The following is a 21,745-nucleotide window of genomic DNA, read 5'->3' on the forward strand; positions in this document are numbered from 1 at the left end:
TAGAATGTATGCATCATGACGGCAAAGATATCTGGCTTGTGGGCCTCTGTGACTTCAGCTCTTAGAGCAGTTTCTGGCAACTAACATGTGTTCAATAAATACTTGTTAAATGAACTATATAATCCAATTTCTCCCTCTATCACATTCCTCAACTGGGATCATGCAGTTTCTTGATTCCAAGGCCCTTTTCTTACTTATTATGTATGTATTGACTTATCTAATCACAAGAGCTAACTTATTAGACACCAGGCTCTGTGCTATATATAAGCTTTATTTGTATGATTTCACTTAATTTTCACAATATCCTTTCATAGAGATAGGTGCTTTTAAAATTATCTCCATTGTACAGGTGAGGAAACAGAGGAACCGGTATAACTTGCCCAAGTTCACACAAGTGGTGGAGCCGGGATCAGAATCCAGTTCTGAGTTCAAACCAAAACAAAGCCAGGCCACTGCTCACTTAAGGGAGCGCACATACTCTAGCTTGGGAAGTCCTGATCTAGCTTTATTTATGTTCTGAGATTACACTTGTTCTATCCACACCACACCCCAATCCATAAATTCGAATTTCACCCCCTCTTCCCACTTGCTTTCTGACGGCGGGAGGCAAGAGAAGGGAGCAGTGGACGGCTGTCCTGAACTTCCAATTCTCAGCTTCTCCGGAGGAAGATGACCGTAGAAAGGAGAAGTGAACCAAGAGTTAGCAACTTATTTCACAGCACTAAGGAAGAGATAACCCAGGGTCTAACAACTGACTGCCGGATTCCGGGGCAGAAGCCGACAATTCCCGCACCGCATCAGCGGCCGAAGCGCTTACCTTAACTGCCACCTCCGGAGCTGAGTCCACCGCCACCGCCAGAGAGGGCTTGGCCGAAGGAGATTTAGACAAGTGCATGAGGGAGTCGGCGGCTGGCAGCGGACACCGTCCGCCCTCACTGTCCGAGTCTGATTCGGACCCTGAACCCGAACCATAGGAAGCTGCCAGAGCTGCAATCGCAGCCGACATGACGGCAACAGATCCTCTGCGGAGACCAGGCCCCGGCGGAAGAAGAAGGCTCCCAGGTCCTGGCCGGTTGCCACGAAGCACATTATTTACTTCCTTACAAGTCATTTATAACATTTCTAAACAACCAGTTAATTAGCATTAGAATAAGTAAAACATAACTGAGAATTTGGAAACACTTATCTAGGGAAATAGAGAGAATTATAATAGCTTATAACTTTCAGGACCTAGTTGGCTAGATTAAAGACTACGAGTCCCGAAATACCTCGAGGCCATACACTCCCGGCGTGCAGCGCGGTGGGAAGTGAGAGAGGCATTATGGGAAGTGTAGTTTGGAGCGAGGGGGAGGGGCAGAGAGGACAGTCCTGCCTTTGACCCCGCCCCTGAATGGATGGTTCATTCAATTGGCTATCATCTTCCCTCATTCCCTGACCAAGCACTGTTCTCTCCGTCCCCCTCCCCCAAACTGAGGATTGGGCAATACCACAAAACCTCAGGAAAGGGGGGGAAGAGCGATATTCCTCCCCACGGATTGGTGAGTGGGCGGAGGCTGAGTTTCGCACCGCGGTTGCACCTGGGCCCTGGGGGCTGAAGAGGAAAGCGAGAATCTTCAGTTGGAAGACCCTGACTGTCGGGGAATAGCTCCTGGTGGGAAAGATGGGAGGTTAGGTGGCGAGAGTCCAGCAGTCCCCCCTGCTTCAGGCGCGGGTCCCCGCGCCCGGTTGTGGAGCGTCGCTCGCGGGGAGGGGGCGGTGGGGGGCGGCGGCAGCGCGCGGTGTTGTTCGCTCGCGCGTCGAGCACCCGGTGGGTCCGGCGACCGACGGGTGCCGCAGGCGGCGTTCCCCGTGGCCGGGTGCCTCGGCCGCTGCCCGGAGCGGGTCCCACTCCGGAGCCTGACGTTCCTGGAGGCTCTAGGTGGAGTCCCGGGAGGTGAGGGGGACCGGCGGCCGCCGCCGAAGCATGAAGAAGGGGTAAGGCAAGAGCCCCCCAGGATCTCACGGTGAGCGCGAGTCCCTCAGGAATGTGTTCGGGGGGAGAGGTGATGGGAGGAACTCCCTCCCTAGCCGGGGCGGAGAGGGGTGCGTGCGGAGCTCCGGTCCGGCGGAGCTGGCGGGCATGGGCGCGCCTCCCCCGCCGCGGCCCCCGCCCCCATTCGCAGGTGCCGGAGCTCCGGCCGCCCACCCGCGCGCCGGGCTGGGAGCCGAGGAGACGGCGTCCGGCGGGCGTGCCCGGTCTGGGTTGCGGGGACCGCCCGAGGCTGCTGGAGGCGGGGGACTGCGGGTCTCACCTGAGGTGCCCCGCCTGAGCGGCTCCGGGGGGCTGCAGGACCGGGCGGCCGAGCCCCGGCTCCGTGCCGCCGGCTGGGGCGTTTGCGTGTGTGCGCCGCGCGTCCGCGTCCTCGGACATAACGGTCCAGCGAGTCCGGGGATCCCTTTTTTCGCTCGAAGAGGAGGCGAAGCGCGGCGGTCGCCTCCAATGCCTGTTAATGGGGTGGGGGTACCTCGGGCAGAGTTAGGGAGCCGCGCGCTCGGCTCCGATGTCGGCCGGACTCGCCCATTGTGCCACCGAGATAATTATTCAACTATGCAGCATCCATTGCACCTTTCCCATTTTTCTTCTCCCCTTGCTACAGCGTGCCCCCTAGCTTCGGTCCTCTGACGCCTTCTCTTGCACTTGCGGGTGATGAACTGGAATAATGATGAAAAGAAGGCACATCTGAACATTCGCAGCCTGTCCTATAGCCGACTAATTAACTAATCCGCAGCTAGACTAGATACTTTAATACGACTCCGTCTAATCCTTTCCTTTTCTCTATAAGGTGTGTCTTGGATTATGTTTTAGTTTTTTGTCCGGTGTTAGATTCACGTATTAACTAAGTCTTATTTCTGTCTGGTAATGGATGTAATTTAATTGATTTATTGGTTATTCAACGCATCTCATGTTCTTAAATTTAATTTGAGTGGTAGGTAACTTTCGTTTTTCTCATCATCGATAGCACCATATCATAATTACAAATGCAATCTCGGTCTTTGAACTCTCAGGAACAGTTTTTCCATTATGCTCTAAGTTTCTGTTAGGAAAAGTATTTTTATTTATATCGAAGATTTGAATAAAGTACTTGATGTAAAATTTCTGAAGTTTTGAATAAGAAAAGTTTTGTGTTTCTTCATTTTTCAGTCACAGAATGTTTGGTTGCTAATCATAGGCTTCAGTTGAATGAAAGGAAGCATTTAATATTTAAGATGGGGTTTTAACTACCATAACGAGCATTCTCTAGTTTATCTAAATTTTGTTTTTTTTCACTTCTTTACTTTGTAATATCATGTATTTAATTACTTGTTGCAAATTTTTTTCTCATTTTTCCAAGTTCTGCCTACAAGGAAGGGTAGGCTCCAATTTTGCATGATCTACCTGAAAGATGAAATATTTTTTGAAAACGGAAGAAACAACTGTTGGTTACTTATTATGTTGAAAACTGTTTACATCTCATTATTTAAAAATAAATGATTCACTACCGGAAAGAAGTGTTTTCCTTTTCTTTTCGTAATCCTCCCTTTCCAGCTTTTCTTGTTTAAGCTCGTTGCCATAACCCTCTTGATAGAATGGAAATGCACATAGGCATTGCAGAGGCAGTTGTTTTAAGGTACGGTAATTGTTTTATGGCACTTGGAAGTGGCGCACATATAATATAACTTGATGGTGTAGAATCAGTTGCTTGGTTAGGAAATGACCTTGCAATTTACAAAATGGACACCTTTGTGCCTTGGTTTCCTTATATGTAAATGGAGATAATACCCATTTATACCATTAAATAGTATGCATAAATTCAGTAAAGATGTTTTCAGAATGCTTTTAAAGAAAATTTAAATATTTTAGCTGATGAATGTTGAAAATATTTCATTGTAAAATACAATGAAAAAATGTCGTTAGGATTTTCCGGGGCATGTTAGAATGGCTGATTTACATAGAATTTTGCTTTGGAGACATATGGCTCTAAATTGAAGAATGTTTCTCATCCATCAATGGTTTTTAATAATTGCAAATTTAGTAGGTATTATAGTTAATAGCTATATGTAGTTATAAATATAGGTAGAGTTAACATTGATGAAAAAAGTTATGAGTTGGTAATAAACAAGTAGAATATTGAATTAAGTTTGTGAAAAATAAGATCTTCAGAAAACATTATAGCCTTTTTCATTGAAAAATTTGCAGATGACAATCCAAAATACGTAAGTGTCATCATTTGTAAGGTATGATATGGACCTACTTTGTTTATTATTCAGGTTTGTAAATAACCATATATTCAGAGATAATGTATTAATGTTGTATAATACTATATTTAATTATACAGTTTGCTTTATTTTCAGAATAATTTAAGGTATCATTTCCAAGTGCTTGATTTTCATTATCACAGTAGATAGTAGCTTTTGATTTACTTATTGGAGGATTAACTCAGTTAATTTTCATAGCAAAAACTGCTGTTAAAATATTAGACTATTAGAACTTTTACCAAAACAGTGCTTTTGGTTGCTTTGTGGGGAAACTTCATATAGATGATGAGACTATTGAAATGTCTTTAAAATTACTATTGTATAGTTTCTTTTTTTGAGAGTTAATTTGATTACATTTTTTTAATGTTTTCTTAAGTGACCGACTAAAATTCAACTGGCATTATCACTTTGGTAAATATAGTTAACTCGAGGCTTTTCCAAGTTCCTTGAGGATGGCAACTGACCTGATGCTTATTGTCATAAATTCCAAGTTACTAGCATAGTGTTTAGCAAATAGTAGGAGCTCAATTTTTTTTGTTGGACAAATAAAATGAGTGAGTGAAGAATATCTATTGATTTAATGTACTGAGTAGAAATTTTTAAAAATAGATTTATCAAACATTAATTTTAATTAGTGAAACATATAGCTTTATCTCAAGAGAAAAAAGAAACATGTATTTGGAGGTTTGAACTTCATTTACCTGTTCAGATATAATTCCTTTACCCACACACTTTTCAAACTAGCACTAGATACTGTATAATGTATACATTGTCAGCCTTTCATTTATGAAATAATTTTCTTACCTCTGACAGCTCACATCATGAAAATGTACATTAAAGTTTTTTTGTTTTTCCTAAACTAGATGAGTATAGAAATGTTTGATTCTTTTCGACTTACTTTCGTTTTCTACTGAAATATTAATAAAAAGATGTGTGTAAATCATATTCTGTGCTAAATGTGCCTGAATACCGAATTTTAAAAGTAACCCCTGAGGTGGAGCTTTTTATAAAATGAAGATTTTTATGAAATGTGTTTTTAGTTTATCATATTCAGTTTATAATTTTGAGTCTTTGTGTATTGGTAGTTCATAACTTAGAATGGGATTGATTATACTTTAAAAACTTGTAAAATGGTTTAGAACTTGGAACTTAGTTTCTCAGAAACAATATGCTTGGTGGTTAGATTCGCAGACAGCCCACCAAATTTAACCCATAATATACCTAAATTAGAGGATTCGGCTAATAATACTAGAGAATTATAAAATTATATTAATAATAATTAGTATAAATGTTATATTGAAAATACCTATAATACTGTGCACAACAGTCTTTCTTTCTATGGGAAAATCAATCCAGAATCTACCTTGAAATACTGGAAATACATTTCTCTTGTGTTAGACATGACAATATTATTAGGAACTTGTCTTCATACCCACTGGACATGAAGAGGAGGATCTTTAGTTCAGTGAGTGTTGCAGCCTTACGTCATCTGGGGCAAGAGGTCAGAGAAGGAGAGAAATTGGAAGGAGCTAGAGTCATCTGTGTAACATTGGGCAAGTCATTTTGCCTCTCAAGGTCTTTGGTTTTCTCATTTGTAAAGTGAGAAGGTTGAAGTAGATGACCTCTGAGTTTCCTTTTACTTACAAATAAAATTCAAAGGCACTTCGAAGCTCAGTGTAACCCCCTGTTTTTTTCTGAGAGTTCATTTTCCCTTTCTGGTATTACTGCCTATCAGTATAGTGCCTAGTATACTTCCTATCAGGGAATTTATCCTTTCTGGATCCACCCCTGAAAAGATTATAGTCTTAATCTTTTTCTCACATGCCTATTCTTGGAAGCAAGACTTTTTAGGTTTTTAAAGGAGTTTTCTTGTTATGGTGATTGTTTTGTTTTGTTTGTTTTTAGTTTTATCCTTTTTTTTTTTTTCCAACTTCCAGCACCACCAAGAAACAGAATTAAGATGATTTCTTTTGTTTTCCTCTTTTCAGTTTTTTGCTGACAGCCTATAAGTAAAATCAAGGTAGATTTTATTTATACTTTCGAGAAAGATCATACATACCCAGTGACTCTCAGAGAAATTTTTTGATAAGGAAAAATGTTGGAACTAAGATTGTGCAATGGTGTATGAAGGTAAAGAAATGGAATATGGCCTGGGGATAGGGTTGGCAGATAATGTGTGGGGTATCTTGTATTTTTATTTGCTCAATCTGGCAGCCTTACCTTGCATGCTGTGGAACTTTGGGTATGGCAGGAGTATGGGCATGGTGGGGTTGGAGGCAGAGTGAGAAAGTGAGTTTATGAGCTCCTTGAGGACAGGGACAGTTTTATTATTGTTTTGGTTGATTGATTTGTTTTGCCTTGCTTCATTTTTGTGTTTCCAGTATTTGTTCTTATAGTTTAAGCTAAACGGATATTTGTTTGGATACAATTACTGCAGACTAGCAGGTAAGTAATTCTCTTAGGAAGGTGAAAACATCAGGATGCTGTAAGAAAAGGGGTCATGAAAACAGCTATGTTTGTCACATATATTGGAGTATTTTGTAGGTTTTTAATTAACTCCTTACTTGGAGGTTAACATTCAAGAATAACAGGTAACATGGTATCCTAAGAGGAAAAGAAGTAACATTGCATGCTTGCTATATGTGCAAGTCACTGTATAGGTACTGTAAAATTTATTATCTTATTGAATTGGTATCATAGTCCTATGAAGATTTTATGGGAGGAGGGGGTTAACTAAATTAAACAAGTTGCTTATTCTCAGCAGAAGCACAGGTTCTCTGGGAACTACTTGCTCTTCCCAGTAAGTTACTGCTGGAGCAGACATTTTAATAACTTGATAACAGTAATTCTGCCTGCCTGCTACCCTCCCCCTCCTCTGCAGTTGGTCCATCTAGTGGTGATTACCCCCATCCCATGCTAAGCTGTTATTCATTCAGCACATAATTATTGAGGGTCAGCTAGGTGCTAGAAGGATACAATGGGGAGCCACACAGATCTCTTCTCTTGGAGTTAACAGATTCTAAAAGACACACATTTATAATTAGAAATTGTGGTGAGTGTTATAAAGGAAGAGAATGGGGAGCCTAAGTTAACCTTGAGAATCAGGGAGGGCTTCTTTGAGGAAAGATTAGTAGAAGTTAACTAGAAGAAAAGAGGAGAGAGTGCAAGCAATACGTGTAAAACACTTTTGAGGTGGGCAAGAGCTTGGTAGGTTCAAGGAACTAAAAAAAAGGCCAGAGTGGATAAAGCTCAACTCTATGGCGAGCAAGAGGGATTGTGGCTTGATATGAGGCTGAGGGAGGTAAACAGGAGCCAGACCATTGTAGGCCCACATTAGTTTTGGTTCAATGAGGGTTATGGATTTTAGTGTATTGGGGAAGGCCATGAAGGATTTTAATCAGGTTAATGACTGGATCAAATCTGTCTTCTAAAAAGATCACTCTGGCTTGGAGGGAGCCTGGGAGATCAGTCATAATTCTGCCCATTTCTGTAGTTTATCGGTCCAGTTCTAGATACCTGGTGCTAAGCCAGGCCGCTCAGAGCTTTTCTTGGATGCTAAGTGCCCAGAGGGTTGAATAATTTGTTTGCTCTCCAATGGCTGAAGCTATAAGATATAAAACTCAGAAGCTTAATGGCCTTGTTTCTAGCCATGTGAACTAGATAAGCAGGGGCATCTGGAAGAAAGAGCAAGAAGAGAAGAGGCACAAAAAGAGTCCTGACTGTATTCAAATGTCTTTGTCCATGGTCCTGAGATTGGGTTCCACGCGACACCCTAGTATCTTTGTAATAAGTTGTCTTTTTTGCATAAACTAGTTGAAATTGTATTTCTGGTACTTGGCAACCAACCAACAGAGTCTTCTCATAGATTAAGTAATTTGTAGATGGTCACATGACTAATAAAAATGATAGAGGTGGAACTTGAACACAGATATCAGTATCCCATGTTTTCTTACTACCCTATGCTACCAAGATACCACTTCTTGAACGGGTCTAAAGGAATTCTAAGGAGGTGGGTGTTGGGTGTGGTAATACCTATTGGATGATGATGGCAGCAGTGCTTTATTTTGGGTATGTTTAGCAATGGTAGAGCTTCCTGCCATTCTTTCCTCTTGAGTAACAGTTACTCAGGTCTACTCTAATAAGTTAATGTTTCTATATTGACTAACTCATTTGAAAAGAAAAAGAAAAAGCTTGCATGTCAGGGCATGGGTTAACTTATTTGATTCCTCCACTAAAAAGTATGAAGTCTGTCATGTTTTCACATTATGCTACAAAAGTAAGCTTTTTTGTTTACCACTCTTTAATAAGACATCTGTTGTCCTATATCTGTCTTTTTTTGGGTAAATTTTTGTGACATACATCTACTAGAGATCATGCCAGAGAATTGTGGAAAGGTTAAGCAAAAGGGGAGGAACAGGAGAATCATTTCGTATTTTGGTGAGGGTGAGGACTAGCACTTATTTATTTTAAAAACCAAAACAAAAGCTTTGTGTGATACATCATGATACATGGCTAGAAATTTATCAATTTTGTTGATATTTTCAAAGAACCCTCTTTTGGTTTCATTGATTTTCTCTGTTGATTTCTTGTTTTCAATTTCATTGATTTCTGCTCTAATTTTTTTTTTTACTTCTGCTTGCTTTAGGCTTATATTCCTCTTCTTTCTTTAGTTTTCTAAGGTGGAAGCTGTGATTATTGATTTTAGATCTTCTTTTCTAATATAGGCATTTAGTGCTACAAATTTCCCTCTAAGCACTGCTTTTGATGGATCCCACACATTTTGATAAGTTGTATTTTCATTTACTTCAAAATACTTAAAAATTTCTCTTGCAACTTCTTTGACCCATGTGTTATTTAGAAGTGTGGGTGTTTGATCTCCAAATATTTGGGGATTTTCTAGCTCTCTTTCTGCTGTCACTTTCTAGTTTAATTCCATTGTGGTCTGAGAGCATACACTGTATAATGTCTCTTCTTTTAAATTTTGGGAGGTGTGTTTAATGGCCCAGATGTGGTCTATCTTGGTAGATGGTCCATGTGAGTTTGAGAAGAATGTTCTGCTGCTGTTGGGTGAAGTACTACATAAATGTCAGTTAGATCCAGTTCATTGATGGTGGTGTTCAGTTCAACCCTATCCTTACTAATTTTCTGCCTGTTGTGTCTATGAATTACTGATAGAGGGGTGTTGAAGTCACTAACTATAATAGTGAATTTGTCTATTTCTCTTTGCAGTTCTATCAGATTTTGCCTGACATATTTTGGTACCTTGTTGTTAGGAGTATATGCATTAAGGATTGTTATGTCTTCTTGGAGAATTTACCCTTTATCATTATGTAATGCTTTTCTTTATCCCTGAAAAATTCCCCTGCTCAGAAGTCTGCTTTCTTTGAAATTAATAGAACTACTCCTGCTTTTTTTTTAATTAGTGTTAGCATGGTATTTCTTTCTTCATCCCTTTACTTTTAATTTACCTGTGTCTTTATATTTAAAGTGGGTTTCTTGTAGACAACATATAGTTGGCTCTTTCTGTCTTTTTTTTTAATCCACTCTGACATTCTCTCTCTTTTAATTGGTATATTTGATCCATTCACATTTAAAGTGGTTATTGATGTAGTTGGATTAATATCTACCGTGTTTGTAACTGTTTTGTATTCATTACACTTGTTCTTTGTTTCTCTTTTTAAAAAAAATTTCTCCCTTTTTCAGCCTTTTATGGCTTTGATTGAGCATTTTATATGATTCCATTTTTCTTTCCTCTCTTAGCATATCAATTATACTTCTTTTTAAAATGTTTTTCGGTGGTTGCCCTAGAGTTTGTGATATACATTTACAACTAATTGAAGTCCACTTTCAAATAACACTATGCTGCTTCACAGGTAGTTCAGGTACCTTATAACAGAGAATTCCCAGTTCCTCCTTTCTGTCCCTTATAACAAACATTGAGGCCATTCATTTCACTTATCTGTATGCTATAATCACCCAATACTTAGTGGCTGTTATTACTTTGAACAAACAGGTATCTATTAGAATCAGAGAGGAATAAAAAAAGATTTTATTTTACCTTCATTTATTCATCCTCTCTAGCTCTTCCTTTATATAGATCTGAGTTTCTGACCTATATCATTTTCTTACTGATCTACTGGTGACAGATTCCCTCAGTTTTTATTTTTCTGAGAGTGTCTTTATTTCTCTTTCACTTTTGAAGGATAATTTCTCTGACTTCAAAATTCTAAGTTGGTGATTTTTTTCTTTCAATGCTTTACATATTTCACTCTGCTCTCTGGTGTGCATGGTTGCTGACAAAAGTTCAATGTAATTCTTAGCCTTTTCCCTCTATTGGTCAAGTGTTTTTTCCTCTGGCTTCTTTCAATATTTTCTCTTTGTCGTTAGTTTTCTAAAGTTTGAATATTATATGCCTAGATATAGATTTTTTAGTATTTTTATCCTGCTTGTTGTTCTCTTAACTTCATGGATTTATGGTTTGGCTCCTGTCATTAATTTTGGAAAATTCTCAGGTATTATTACTTCAAATATTTATTCTACTCTTTTCTCTCTTCTTTCTCCTTCTGGTATTTCCATTATGCATATATTACACCTTCTTTAATTGCCCCACAGTTCTTGGATATTCTGTTCTGTTTTTTTCATTCTCTTTTCTCTTTATGATTTAGTTTGGGAAGTTTCTATTGATACTTCTTTAGGCTCACTGATTCTTTCTGCAGCTGTGTCCAGTTTCCTGATGATCCCATCAAAGGCATTCTTCATTTCTGTTACAGTGCTTTTGATTTCTAATATTTCTTTTTGATTGGTTCTTTGAGTTTCCATTTCTCTGCTTACATTACCCATCTCTTCTTTCATGGTGTCCATTTTTTTCCATTAAAGCCCTTAGCATGGTATTTATAGTTATTTTAAATTCCCAGTCTGATAATTACAAAATCTCTGCTGTATCCGAATCTGGTGCTGATGCTTTGTCTCTTCCGACTGTGCTTTTTCTTTCCTTTTAGCAAGGTTTATAATTTTTTTGTTGAAAGCCAGACATAATATATAGGGTAATAGGAACTGAGGTTGTTTTTGTTTCCCTTATTGTCTTTGAGTTTTCCTAGAAACATCTTAAATAAAGTCTGAACCTTGCAGTTTTTTCAGCTATAGTCTTGTTATTGTATAGGAAACCTGTTCATGTGGTGGTAAGGTATGAGGGGTTGGGAAGTGGTCTATGACCTCCCCCCCGCCCCCCCCCCCACACACAATATAGGTATGTCAGTAAGGCTAGAATGGGCATGAATTGGGTAATTTTTCTTTCCTCAAGTTAGGTAAGACTTTGGTGAAGTCTTTTCCTTTGCTGAATAGGCTTTTGTTGTGGAGCGCTCTCTGGACTTACTTCAGATGGGTTACTTTTTCTCTTTGCTGGCCAAATAGGAGATTTTTCTTTGATCGTCACTGTGAGAGCCCCATGGGGCATAAAACCCAGGAAATTGTAGCAGTTCCCCTTAGACTAGACCCCCAGGAGTTTCTAAGTCTTGAACTAGTCCACAGTCAGCCTCCAGCATCTTGTTGAAGTTGCCTTTTAAGTGTTCATACCAGGTTTTGGCTCCTGTGGCTTCTGCTTCAGTTAGCTAATCTGTATTCTCTGTATTCACCATTCTCTCTAGTTTTTTGGGTGACAGTTTGTCCTGTGACCTCAGTCTCTGATGGATCTAAGAAAAGTCCATTGGTTTTCAATTTGTTCAGCTTTTCTCTTGTTGTGAGAGAAGGAGTGATGACTTTCATGCTGTTAGAGTGGAACCTGGAAGTACCTAGATGACTTCCATATGTCGAAGTGGAACCTGGAAGTACCATATTTAGGGGAAAAAACCCTGCATAGTATCCCATTGTATAGATATACTCAAATTTATTTCACTTGTTCTCCGCTGTTAGATGTTTAGGTTGCTTTCTTTCTTTTTATATGACAAGCCATGCTCTAATAACTCTCTTTGAATGAACTGCAATTTTTATTTTAATGACTGTTTTCAGTTATCTATATCTCCTCCTGCCATGTACCCAGGAATTAATTAGGAATTGACTGTATTTAAATCAGAGGACTGGTTTTAATTCTTAGTACTTTCACGTATTATGTAATCTTGGACCATTTTACTTCTGATCAGTTTTCTTTTTTGTAAAATGTGAATGATAACCACCTTGAAGAGTTGTTGTAAGGATTAAATCCTATATTAGAAGGCATTTGTAAACTATAAAGCACTATATAAAGGTTAGATGATTTAAATATATTAAATTGTGATATAACCTATGAGGCTTAGTAATCAAGCACCTTGATAATTAAATAGCTTGAGACCAGGCTGCCTAGTACAATATTTTGAAAGAAGAGATTTTAAATTATTGATAATTGTGAGAAAGGGGGCATAGTTGATTCTGAGGGAGATAGCAGAATAACAAGTAGACCTTAAAAACTTAATTGAGGAAATGATATGTTGATAGGAACTGATATAGAACACTGTTAAACTTATGATAGAATACATTAGGTTTTATGAAGATAAGAACTCAAAAGAATAAAGCCGTTTTTACGTAGCTCTGCAACTGGGCAGTCAATATATGTTCTAAAACATTTGATAAGACTGTTAATCAGGTAGAATTTAGATTTTTCATTTATTTCAGTATTCTTCTCCAAAGTGGTTTAGTGATTTTTGAGGTAATATAGTCTTTCGTGCATCAGTACTCCAAAGTGTGATCTGTGGGTGCTGGCCCAGTGGCGTAGTGGTTAAGTTCGTGTGCTCTGCTCCGGCGGCCCGAGGTTCACAGGTTCGGATCCCAGGTGTGGACCTACGCACACTCAAGCCATGGTGTGGCAGCATCCCATATACAACATAGAGGACGATGGGCACAGATGTTAGCTCAGGGCCAATCTTCCTCAGCAGAAAGAGGAAGATTGGCAACGGATGTTAGCTCATGGCCAATCTCCCTCACCAAAAAAAAAAAAAAGTATGATCTTTGGACCATAGTGTCAGCATCATCTGAGAGCTTGGTAGAAATGCAGACTGTTAGGCCTACCCCAGACCCACTGAATCAGAATATACTGAATCGTTTTAACAAGATCTGTGGGTGACTGGTATGTACATTAACATTTGAGAAGCTCTTACTTAGTGTACATAAATCTGGCAGTTGAGGAAGACGTTTGTCAAGGTTTTCGGCTGTAGTCATGTGTTGTTTAATGACGGGGATACATTCTGAGAAATATGTCCCAAGGCAGTTTTGTCATTTTGTGAACATCATAGAGTATACTTACACAAACCTAGATGGTTTAGCCTACTACACACCTAGTCTCATGGGACTACCATTGTACATGCAGTCCATCATTGACTGAAATGTCATAATGCAGCACACGATTGTACATAGTATCTCTGAATGGCTTATGATTCTTAAAGGGAGAAATGGATATTGGGTTAAGTGTAACTTTACCGGTATTGATAGAAATTGTGCTAAACAGGGGGATGTACTAATCTATTTTTAAAGTGTTGCTTAACAAAGATGAGGATGGGCTGTTGGTAAGCCTAATGATCTACAGGTCAATAATGAAATTTTTTTAAAAGAAAAATTAGGTTAATTTTTAAACTTATGAAATGTAATAATGGTTCCTTCATCTGACTTTATTGGGAATTGAGAGATTCCATTTACATGTCTTTTCCAAAAAATTATAACTTCTTCTTTTAAAAGTAAAACTTGTATTTTAATTACTTTCCATGGAAATAGTTCTAAAAATGTTATGCAGTTCTCTGCTTCCTTAAACAAATTATATGGGACATAATTTAAATTTTTCTTAATGATAAAGATTCCTCTAGCACCTACCAAAGCCTTATACATATATATAGATGCTCAAACTGATGAACTGACTTATTATGAAGACCTACTGTTATTGTTGTTTGTTGTAATACAAAGGTGTTGATTATTAAAGGATATAGAATTGTTGATCCGTATAACAAATGATCCTACATTGTTGGCCTGCATTACTGTGTTTGCTATTTTGAATTTTCTCCATCTTTGTTTAGTTGACAGCTTTCGGTATTTATATGCCTGCTTCTAGCAGCTTCCCTATCTAATTTGTTGCTTCTGTTGCTACTGCACTCTAAGAAACCATGTGAGGTTATACATCACATGGGGGTCTTGGTCTCTCCATTCATTCATTAATTAGTATTTATTGAGCACCTATTATGAGCAGAGTATTCAGTAGAGAACAAAACAAAATCATGTGAAGCTTACATTCTAGTGGAGGAGATAGGCAATAAACAAATACCTATGTAATATAATGGTGGGTGGCAATAAATGCAATGAAGAAGAATAAAGCAGGCTATAGATACAGAAAATAATGGTAGGAGCCACTACGTTGTCGTTTTGTAAGGGAGAGTGAGGGGAGGAGAGACCTGAATGAAGTAAAGTGAGATATAATATTTTTAAAAGAAGGGTGCATAAAGTTAGTGCATAGACTGTGGCTTCTACTTTGCCTAGAATCCTTGGGTGTTTACTTAAGGTATAAATCTTAAGTATTTCTGCAGAATGCAGCACATTTGCATTTGAATTTGTTACATAACATGGAAACCAAAAGTATGGTTACTATCACACCATCTCAGGACTTTTATGCTAATTCAAGAGATAAAAGGCAGGCTGAAAGATGAGGTTTAGATGGCAAAATGTGGAATTTTTGGAACATTTGAATGGTTTGAAAGAACAGTGGAACAGAATCAAAATTAGAATTGTTCTAGAAAATTTGGGGCATAGATTGCTTTAAAATAACACTGTAACAAAGATATGCTGTAAGCAGTCCCCTGGAGAAGCAGAATGGCTTCACATGTGGCCATAACTGCTCCTGACTTAATGGTGGCACCAGTAATAACAAATAGCACCGTTTTTTGAGCACCTGTTATGTGCTAGGCCCTGTACTAGGCATATGTGGTGTAACCCTCCAACCTTGTGAGGAGGTATAATTCTCATTTTTATGAGGTGGAAACTAAGCTTTAGTTTAGACTAAACTAAATAAAATAGACAAGTTTATTTAGATAAAAAATAGACTAAATATAGACTAAAATAAAAAATAGACTAAATAAACTAATAGAGTGCTACAGAATTTTTCACAGTACTAGCCAAAATTTAACTGCCCAGTCTCTTATGCTTACTCCTGACACAAGCTTTCTCTAGATAAAGGGAAAAAATGGAATTATTTTGATTTACTTGTTAGGTAGCAAAACTAGAGGTATGTGCTGGGGGTTGGTTCCAGATTTAAGCCATGTGCAGAGTAAAAATAGTGTACCATCAAAGGAGTTGAAAGAAAATGGTTGCATCATATCCTTTTGATGAGAATGCAGTCATTTTGCCAGCAGTTTTCACACAATCAAAAGTTTACTGAATTGATTAGTAGAGAATGCAGTAGTTTGCTTTAATTTAAAGATGCTCTCAAATCCTAAGTGATTTGGTGCTGTTACTAGAAATAGAGAAGTCCAGAGAAGGAGTAAATTTTCATTTTGGGGAGAGTGGGGAGTCGTGGATGATGAGTTTGATTTTTGGATATGTTTTGGGTTAATGAGACATTCTTGTATTGCTGTCTATCAGACTGATAGCACAGGACTAAATATTTACAGGGATGTTAGGGTTGTTTGTATAAGTAATTTAGAGGTGATAGTTCAAGATTCTGGAAACAGATGGATTTATGAAGAGAAGAGAGTGTAGACAGAACTGGGGTATAACGAAAATGTGGACTCCTGACTTAATAGTCTCAGAGTGGGAGTTAAAAGGAGAGCTGCAAGAGGATGCTGCAAGTGTGATCAGAGAGCATATATGTGTTGCATTCTGATAGGACTGTTCTTTTGGGACCAGGGAGTAAGGCCTTGTGGTCTGGGGCAGTTCTCCTTTGAAGAGGAATCTGAAATGCTAGTGAGGTAGGAAGGGAAGCAAAGCCAAAAGTATGTTGATGGTTTTGAAAGTAGAGGAGAATGAAAGGATTACAGGAACTTGGTAAAGACAAAGAAATTTTATAATGAGGAATTGTAGGGGTAGGATAGACTATTTAGGTCAGAAAGGGACATTTCTCCAAAGATGGAGTTCTTGGAGTAGAACTGTTTGAGTGTACAGACACTTGGTGTGCTTAGTAGTAGAAGAAACGTGCTACTCCTCAGTCTTCAGGGTTGGAAGTACTGATGATGGAGCCCTCAAGAGAGGTGGGGTGCACTTTAAAAAGCCTTACTCTAGGTCTCTATGCTTCTGACATTTGCCCTGGGGTCATCGGGCAGTACATGCCACATCATTTGAGGTAGGAATCTTGGAGGGAGGAAAGGGGTCATGCATTACTCATGAGTGCTCAATTATAAATGTATTCTCCTCCTTGCTTCCAAAACTGAGTCTTTTTCATTGTGATAGAGGCAGCCAACAACAGCGTACCTCATATATAGATCAGTGTTAATATCATAAAAATCTTCATTTTCATTGTCAGTCTAGTCATAGACGTAAATAAAGCATGTTTCTTAACTGATGTGTATGTAAAGGATTTAGTTTCATTCATTAGCCTTAAAAAGAAAATGTAAATTTCTTTTTTGTAATGTTATACCTAAGTACAGAAAGATGACATTAATGACCTGTCATCAGTTGAACCCGAATTTTAATATATATTTCTTGTAGTAGGGATGGATTTATGAGTTCTCCAATGAATTTTAAATTCATTGAATTCACTCATTAAAAGCCTGACTGTTACGTGAGAGGTCATATTAGGAGCAGACACTGCCGGTTAAAATAGTATTTACTGTAATATCCTATGGAGTCTTTTTTAGGATTAAATGAGATAATTATTATAAAAAGGCTTTTGAAACAAGTCTGTATTAATATAAGATGTTACTGTTATATTATAGGCCCACGGGACTAGGACCATAAATAACGCCATGATTTACATTTTTTACGAACTCTTTAGTGTGGTATTTAAATGTTTTTAATGTAATAAATGACTAGAATAAATAGTAAGTATTTGTTTTGGTATTCATCAATTTAGCTTTGTTATTTTTAATTTTTAAGTAACTCCCTATACCAGTAATATTGAACTTAAACTAAAGAAAGATGCTGATGATTTATTGAAAGTTAAGTCACTTATTTTTCTTTTTAACTTTTTTGTTTCTGTTTAAATCTGTTTTTCATGTGCAGCTGTGTCCCCAAATTATGGTAGAATTATCTATAATTAACTGTATTTGAGGATGACAGTGAAGCAAACAAGTTCAAGTTAGCTATAGATGTATGTCACTTGTAGAAAATTGAATATGAATTCATTAATGGAGTGAGTACCAATAAAAATAAGAAAGATCCAAAGCCTAAGTATTGGAGTACTTGAAGATTTAGAGGTACAGAAGATGAGGAGAAGGAAGTAGGAGGAAGGCTAGGAAATTGAGGTCTCTTGAAAGCCAGTTTAAGAAAGTGGTTTCAGGGAGTGAACAGCTGTGTCAGATGCTGTTAAGAGGTTGAGTGAGAAGAGGCCTGAGAATTAACCACTGGATATAACAGAGCTGACCTTGGTGAGATGGTTTGGTACAGTGCTGGAAGTGAAAGCCTGCATAGGACCGATTTAAGTGAGAGTTGGAGGAGAGAAATTAGAGAACTCATTCAAGGAATTTCATCATAAAGGAGAGCAGAGAAATCAGGGGGTGGGGGGTAGAGTGGCTGGAGGGAGAAGTGGGTCCAAGAGAGGTTTGTTTTTGTTGATGTTAGTGTTTTGTTTTTTTAAGATGGATGAAATTATAACATGTCTCTATGCTGATGACAGTGATCCAGTAGAGGGAAAAACAGTGATGCAGAAGAAAGAAGATAATTAATACCTACTGCTTAAATAGGATTTGGGAAGTGGCCTGGAACTTTGCCACCATGTGAAATGGTTTCTGTGGAGAAATTTTTGACTTTGATAGGCAAATTACAAATGCCTAATCACCCAGCTCATCTACTATTTTATAATTGTGAATTATTTTTAGTGATGGGATGGGAATAGTTAAAGCCACATACCAGTTTTCCATTGTGATAACTACATTTATTTTCAAGTCAAGAATAGGATTGTAATGTGTTGACAGAAGATAGCAAAGCTCACTGATTTATCTGAGCTTGTCTGAATTTGCATTATGTTTTAATCAATTAGTCTTTAAGATTTTTTGCTTGCATATTTCCAGAAAGATGTTTGAAAAACTGTACCCTCTTGCACATTGAAGTTGATGTCTAACATTACTATCATAAGTTTAAATCATTTCTTTTTTGGTCACAAGTGGCAGAAAATAATAAGCATTTTATAGCATAATGTGAGTATTGATTATATTGAAATAAATAGTTAATGCTGTTTAAGTGGATTTTTGAGAGTTTTATTGAAATATAACTGACATACAATAAATTGTACAGTTGGATAAGTTTTGACATAATGGATGCACTCTTGAAACCACCATGGCAGTGAAGATAATGAACACCCCCCCCCCAATTTCCTAGTCTTCCTTTGTAATCCCTGCATCCTACCTCTCCCTACTCCGTCTATCAATCCCAGCTCCCACCCAGGACAACCACTAATCTACCTTCTGTTACTATAGATTAGTTTGCATTTTCTAGAACTTTATGTGAATGGACTCGTATAGTATATACTCTTTTTGGTTTGGCTTCTTTCACTTATCATAATGATTTTAATTTACCCATGTTGTCACATCCATCATTAGTTCATTTCATTGCTGAATACTATTCAATTGTATGAGTACTATTCCAATAGATAACAATTTTGTTATTCATCTGTTGATGCCGTTTGTGTTGTTTTCAGGTTTTGGCTATTACAGATATAGCTGCTCTGAGCATTCATGTACAAGTCATTGTTTGGACATATGCTTTCATTTCTCCTGAGTAAATACTTAGAAGTGGAATGTCTAGATTGTATAATAGGCATATGTTTAACTTTATAAGAAAGTACCAAAGTATTTTTCAAAGTGGTTGTGCCATTATATATTGCTATAAGCAAGGTATAAGTTCAGTTGCTCCACATCCTTGCCATTCTAATTTTAGCCATTCTAATAGGTATGTAGTGGTATCTCATTGTGGCTTTAATTTGCATTTGACTAATGATGTTGATCTAATAGTCTAAGACTAGTCTAAAACTAATGATGTTGATCATCTTTTCATATGCCATTTGTGTATTTTCTTTTGTGAAATATCTGTTGAAATCTTTGGCCATATATCTATTGGGTTATTTGTTTTCTAATTGAGGTTTTTTTTTTTTTTTTTAAAGTTGGACTATTTTTTCCCCCCCTTTTTCTCCCCAAAGCCCCAGTCGATAGTTGTATGTCATAGTTGCACATCCTTCTAGTTGCTGTACGTGGGACGCCGCCTCAACATGGCGAGACAAACGGTGCGTTGGTGCGCACCCAGGGTCTGAACCCGGGCCGCCAGTAGTGGAGTGCGTACACTTAACCACCAAGCAAGGGGGCCGGCCCCTCTAATTGAGTTTTAAGAGTTAGATACATGTGCCTTATCAGATATGTGATTTGCAAATATTTTCTCTCAACCTGTGGATTGTCTTTTCATTCCTTTAACAGTGTCTTTTAAAAAGCAGTTCTTAATTTTGATAAATTCCACTGGAACGATTTTTTCTCTTATGGATTGTGCTTTTGGTGTTATTTCTAAGAAATCTTTGCTTAACTCAAGGTCACAAAGATTTTCTGTTTTCTTCTAGAAGTTTTATAGTTTTACATTCTACATTTAGGTCTATGACCCATTTGCATAGGGTGTGAGGTAAGGATTAGAATTTTTTGGTTTTGCTTTTTTAATGTAGATATCCAGTTGTTGTAGCACCATTAAAAAAAAAGAATATCCTTTCTCTACTCAATTGCCTTTGCAGCTGTGTCAAAAATCAATTGACCGTATATGTGTGGGATTATTTCTGGACTCTCTATTCTTTTCCATTGACTGTTTGTCTCTATTTACACCAATACTACACTACCTTGAATAATGTAGCTTTATAATAAGTACTAAAGTCAGGTAGTATAAATCCTCTGGTATTGTTTTTATTTTTCAAAGGGCTATGTATTTCTTCTTGAGTGAACTTTGGTAGTGTCTTTTCAAGGAATTTGTCCATTTCATTTAAGATGTTTAATTTATTGGCATATGTCATTTATAATATTCCCTATTTCAATATCTATAGAATCTATGGTGATATCTCATTCCAGATATTGGCAATTTGTATCTTTTTTTTTTTTCGTGATTAGTCTGGCTAGTGGGTTTATCAGTTTTATTGGTATTCCCAAAGAGCCAGCTTTTGGTTTCATTGATTTTTTTTTTCCTTCATTATTTTTGTTTTCTATTCCATTGATTTCTGCTTTCATCTTTACTATTTCCTCTCTTTTGCTTACTTTGAATTTAATTTGCTTTATTTTTTCTAGTTTCTGGAGGTGAAAGTAGTTGAGGCCATTCATTTGAGACCTTCTTTTCTAATATAGACATTTTAGTGCTATAAATTTCCCTCTATGTACTGCTTTAGTTGATTCTTTCAAATTTTGATATATTGTTTTCATTTTCACTCAGTTCAAAATAACTTCTTTCTCTTTTTATTTCTTCTTTGACTTGGGGTTATTTAGAAATATGTTTTCTATATTCCAAATATTTGAGAATTTTCCAGATATCTTTCTGTTATTGATTTATAATTAGATTGTGGTCAGAAAACACACTTTGTGGGACGTGAATCCTTTTAAATTTATTCTCACTTGTTTTATGGCACAGAATATGGTCTCTCTTGGTAAATATTACTTGTCTTAAAAAGATGTATATTCTGCTCTTTTGGGGTAGGATGTTCTATAAAATTCAATTAGGTCAAGTTGATTGAGGGTGTTCTTCAAGACCTCTATGTGCTTATTGATTTTCTGCCTACTTGGTTCTATCAGTTATTAAAAGAGCGATGTTAAAATTTCTGACTATAGCTGTGGACTTTGTTTTTTCTTGTGGTTCTATTAGATTTTACTTTTTTGAAGTTTTTTATTCATAAGGTGCATAAACATCTTAGATTGTTGTCTTCTTGATGAATTGACTACTTTATTATTATGAATGATCCTCTTTATCTCTGGTAATATTCTTTCTCTAAAATCAACTTTGTCTGGTATTAATATAGTCACTCTAGCTTTTTTCTTATTAGCATGGTATATCTTGTTCCATCTTTTTACTTTTAACCTATTTGTGTCTTCATATTTAAAGTAGGTTTAAATATGTAGGCAGCATGTGGGTGGGTCATGCTTTTTTAAATCCAGTCTCACAATCTCTGTCTTTTAATTGGCATGTTCAGATCACTTATGGTTAATGTGATTATTGAAATGGTAGGGTTTAAATCTACCATTTTGCTATTTGTTTTCTTTTTGTTTTAATGTTCATCAATTCCTTTTATCTCCTTTTTTTCTTTAAGATTTAGTAGTTTTTTTAATGTTCCATTTTCTCTCCTTTGTTGGCTTAATAGCTA

At 37.4% G+C, this 21,745-nt stretch overlaps 2 protein-coding genes across 6 annotated transcripts in view; one reads left to right on the plus strand and one right to left on the minus strand.

Annotated features, from left to right (window-relative positions):
* Nucleotides 1-1,037, minus strand: part of CDC40 (cell division cycle 40) — a 45,761-nt gene extending 44,724 nt beyond the window's left edge. The window contains exon 1 of the mRNA XM_058566464.1: nt 818-1,037. Within this exon, the coding sequence (XP_058422447.1) occupies nt 818-1,006 (189 nt within the window). The 5' untranslated portion in view covers nt 1,007-1,037. The remainder of the gene's footprint in view (nt 1-817) is intronic.
* Nucleotides 1,038-1,536: 499 nt separating this feature from the next.
* Nucleotides 1,537-21,745, plus strand: part of WASF1 (WASP family member 1) — a 68,322-nt gene continuing 48,113 nt past the window's right edge. The window contains exon 1 of one of the 5 annotated variants that reach the window (XM_058566470.1): nt 1,537-1,672. The gene's annotated coding sequence lies outside the window, so the exon portion shown is untranslated. Of the gene's footprint in view, nt 1,673-1,750; nt 2,004-21,745 lie in introns of those variants that run through there. The other 4 variants (XM_058566471.1, XM_058566472.1, XM_058566469.1 and 1 more) reach the window with 4 other exon arrangements.

The sequence above is a fragment of the Diceros bicornis genome, chromosome 23 (assembly GCF_020826845.1).
Source record: "Diceros bicornis minor isolate mBicDic1 chromosome 23, mDicBic1.mat.cur, whole genome shotgun sequence".
Classification (NCBI taxonomy): domain Eukaryota; kingdom Metazoa; phylum Chordata; class Mammalia; order Perissodactyla; family Rhinocerotidae; genus Diceros; species Diceros bicornis.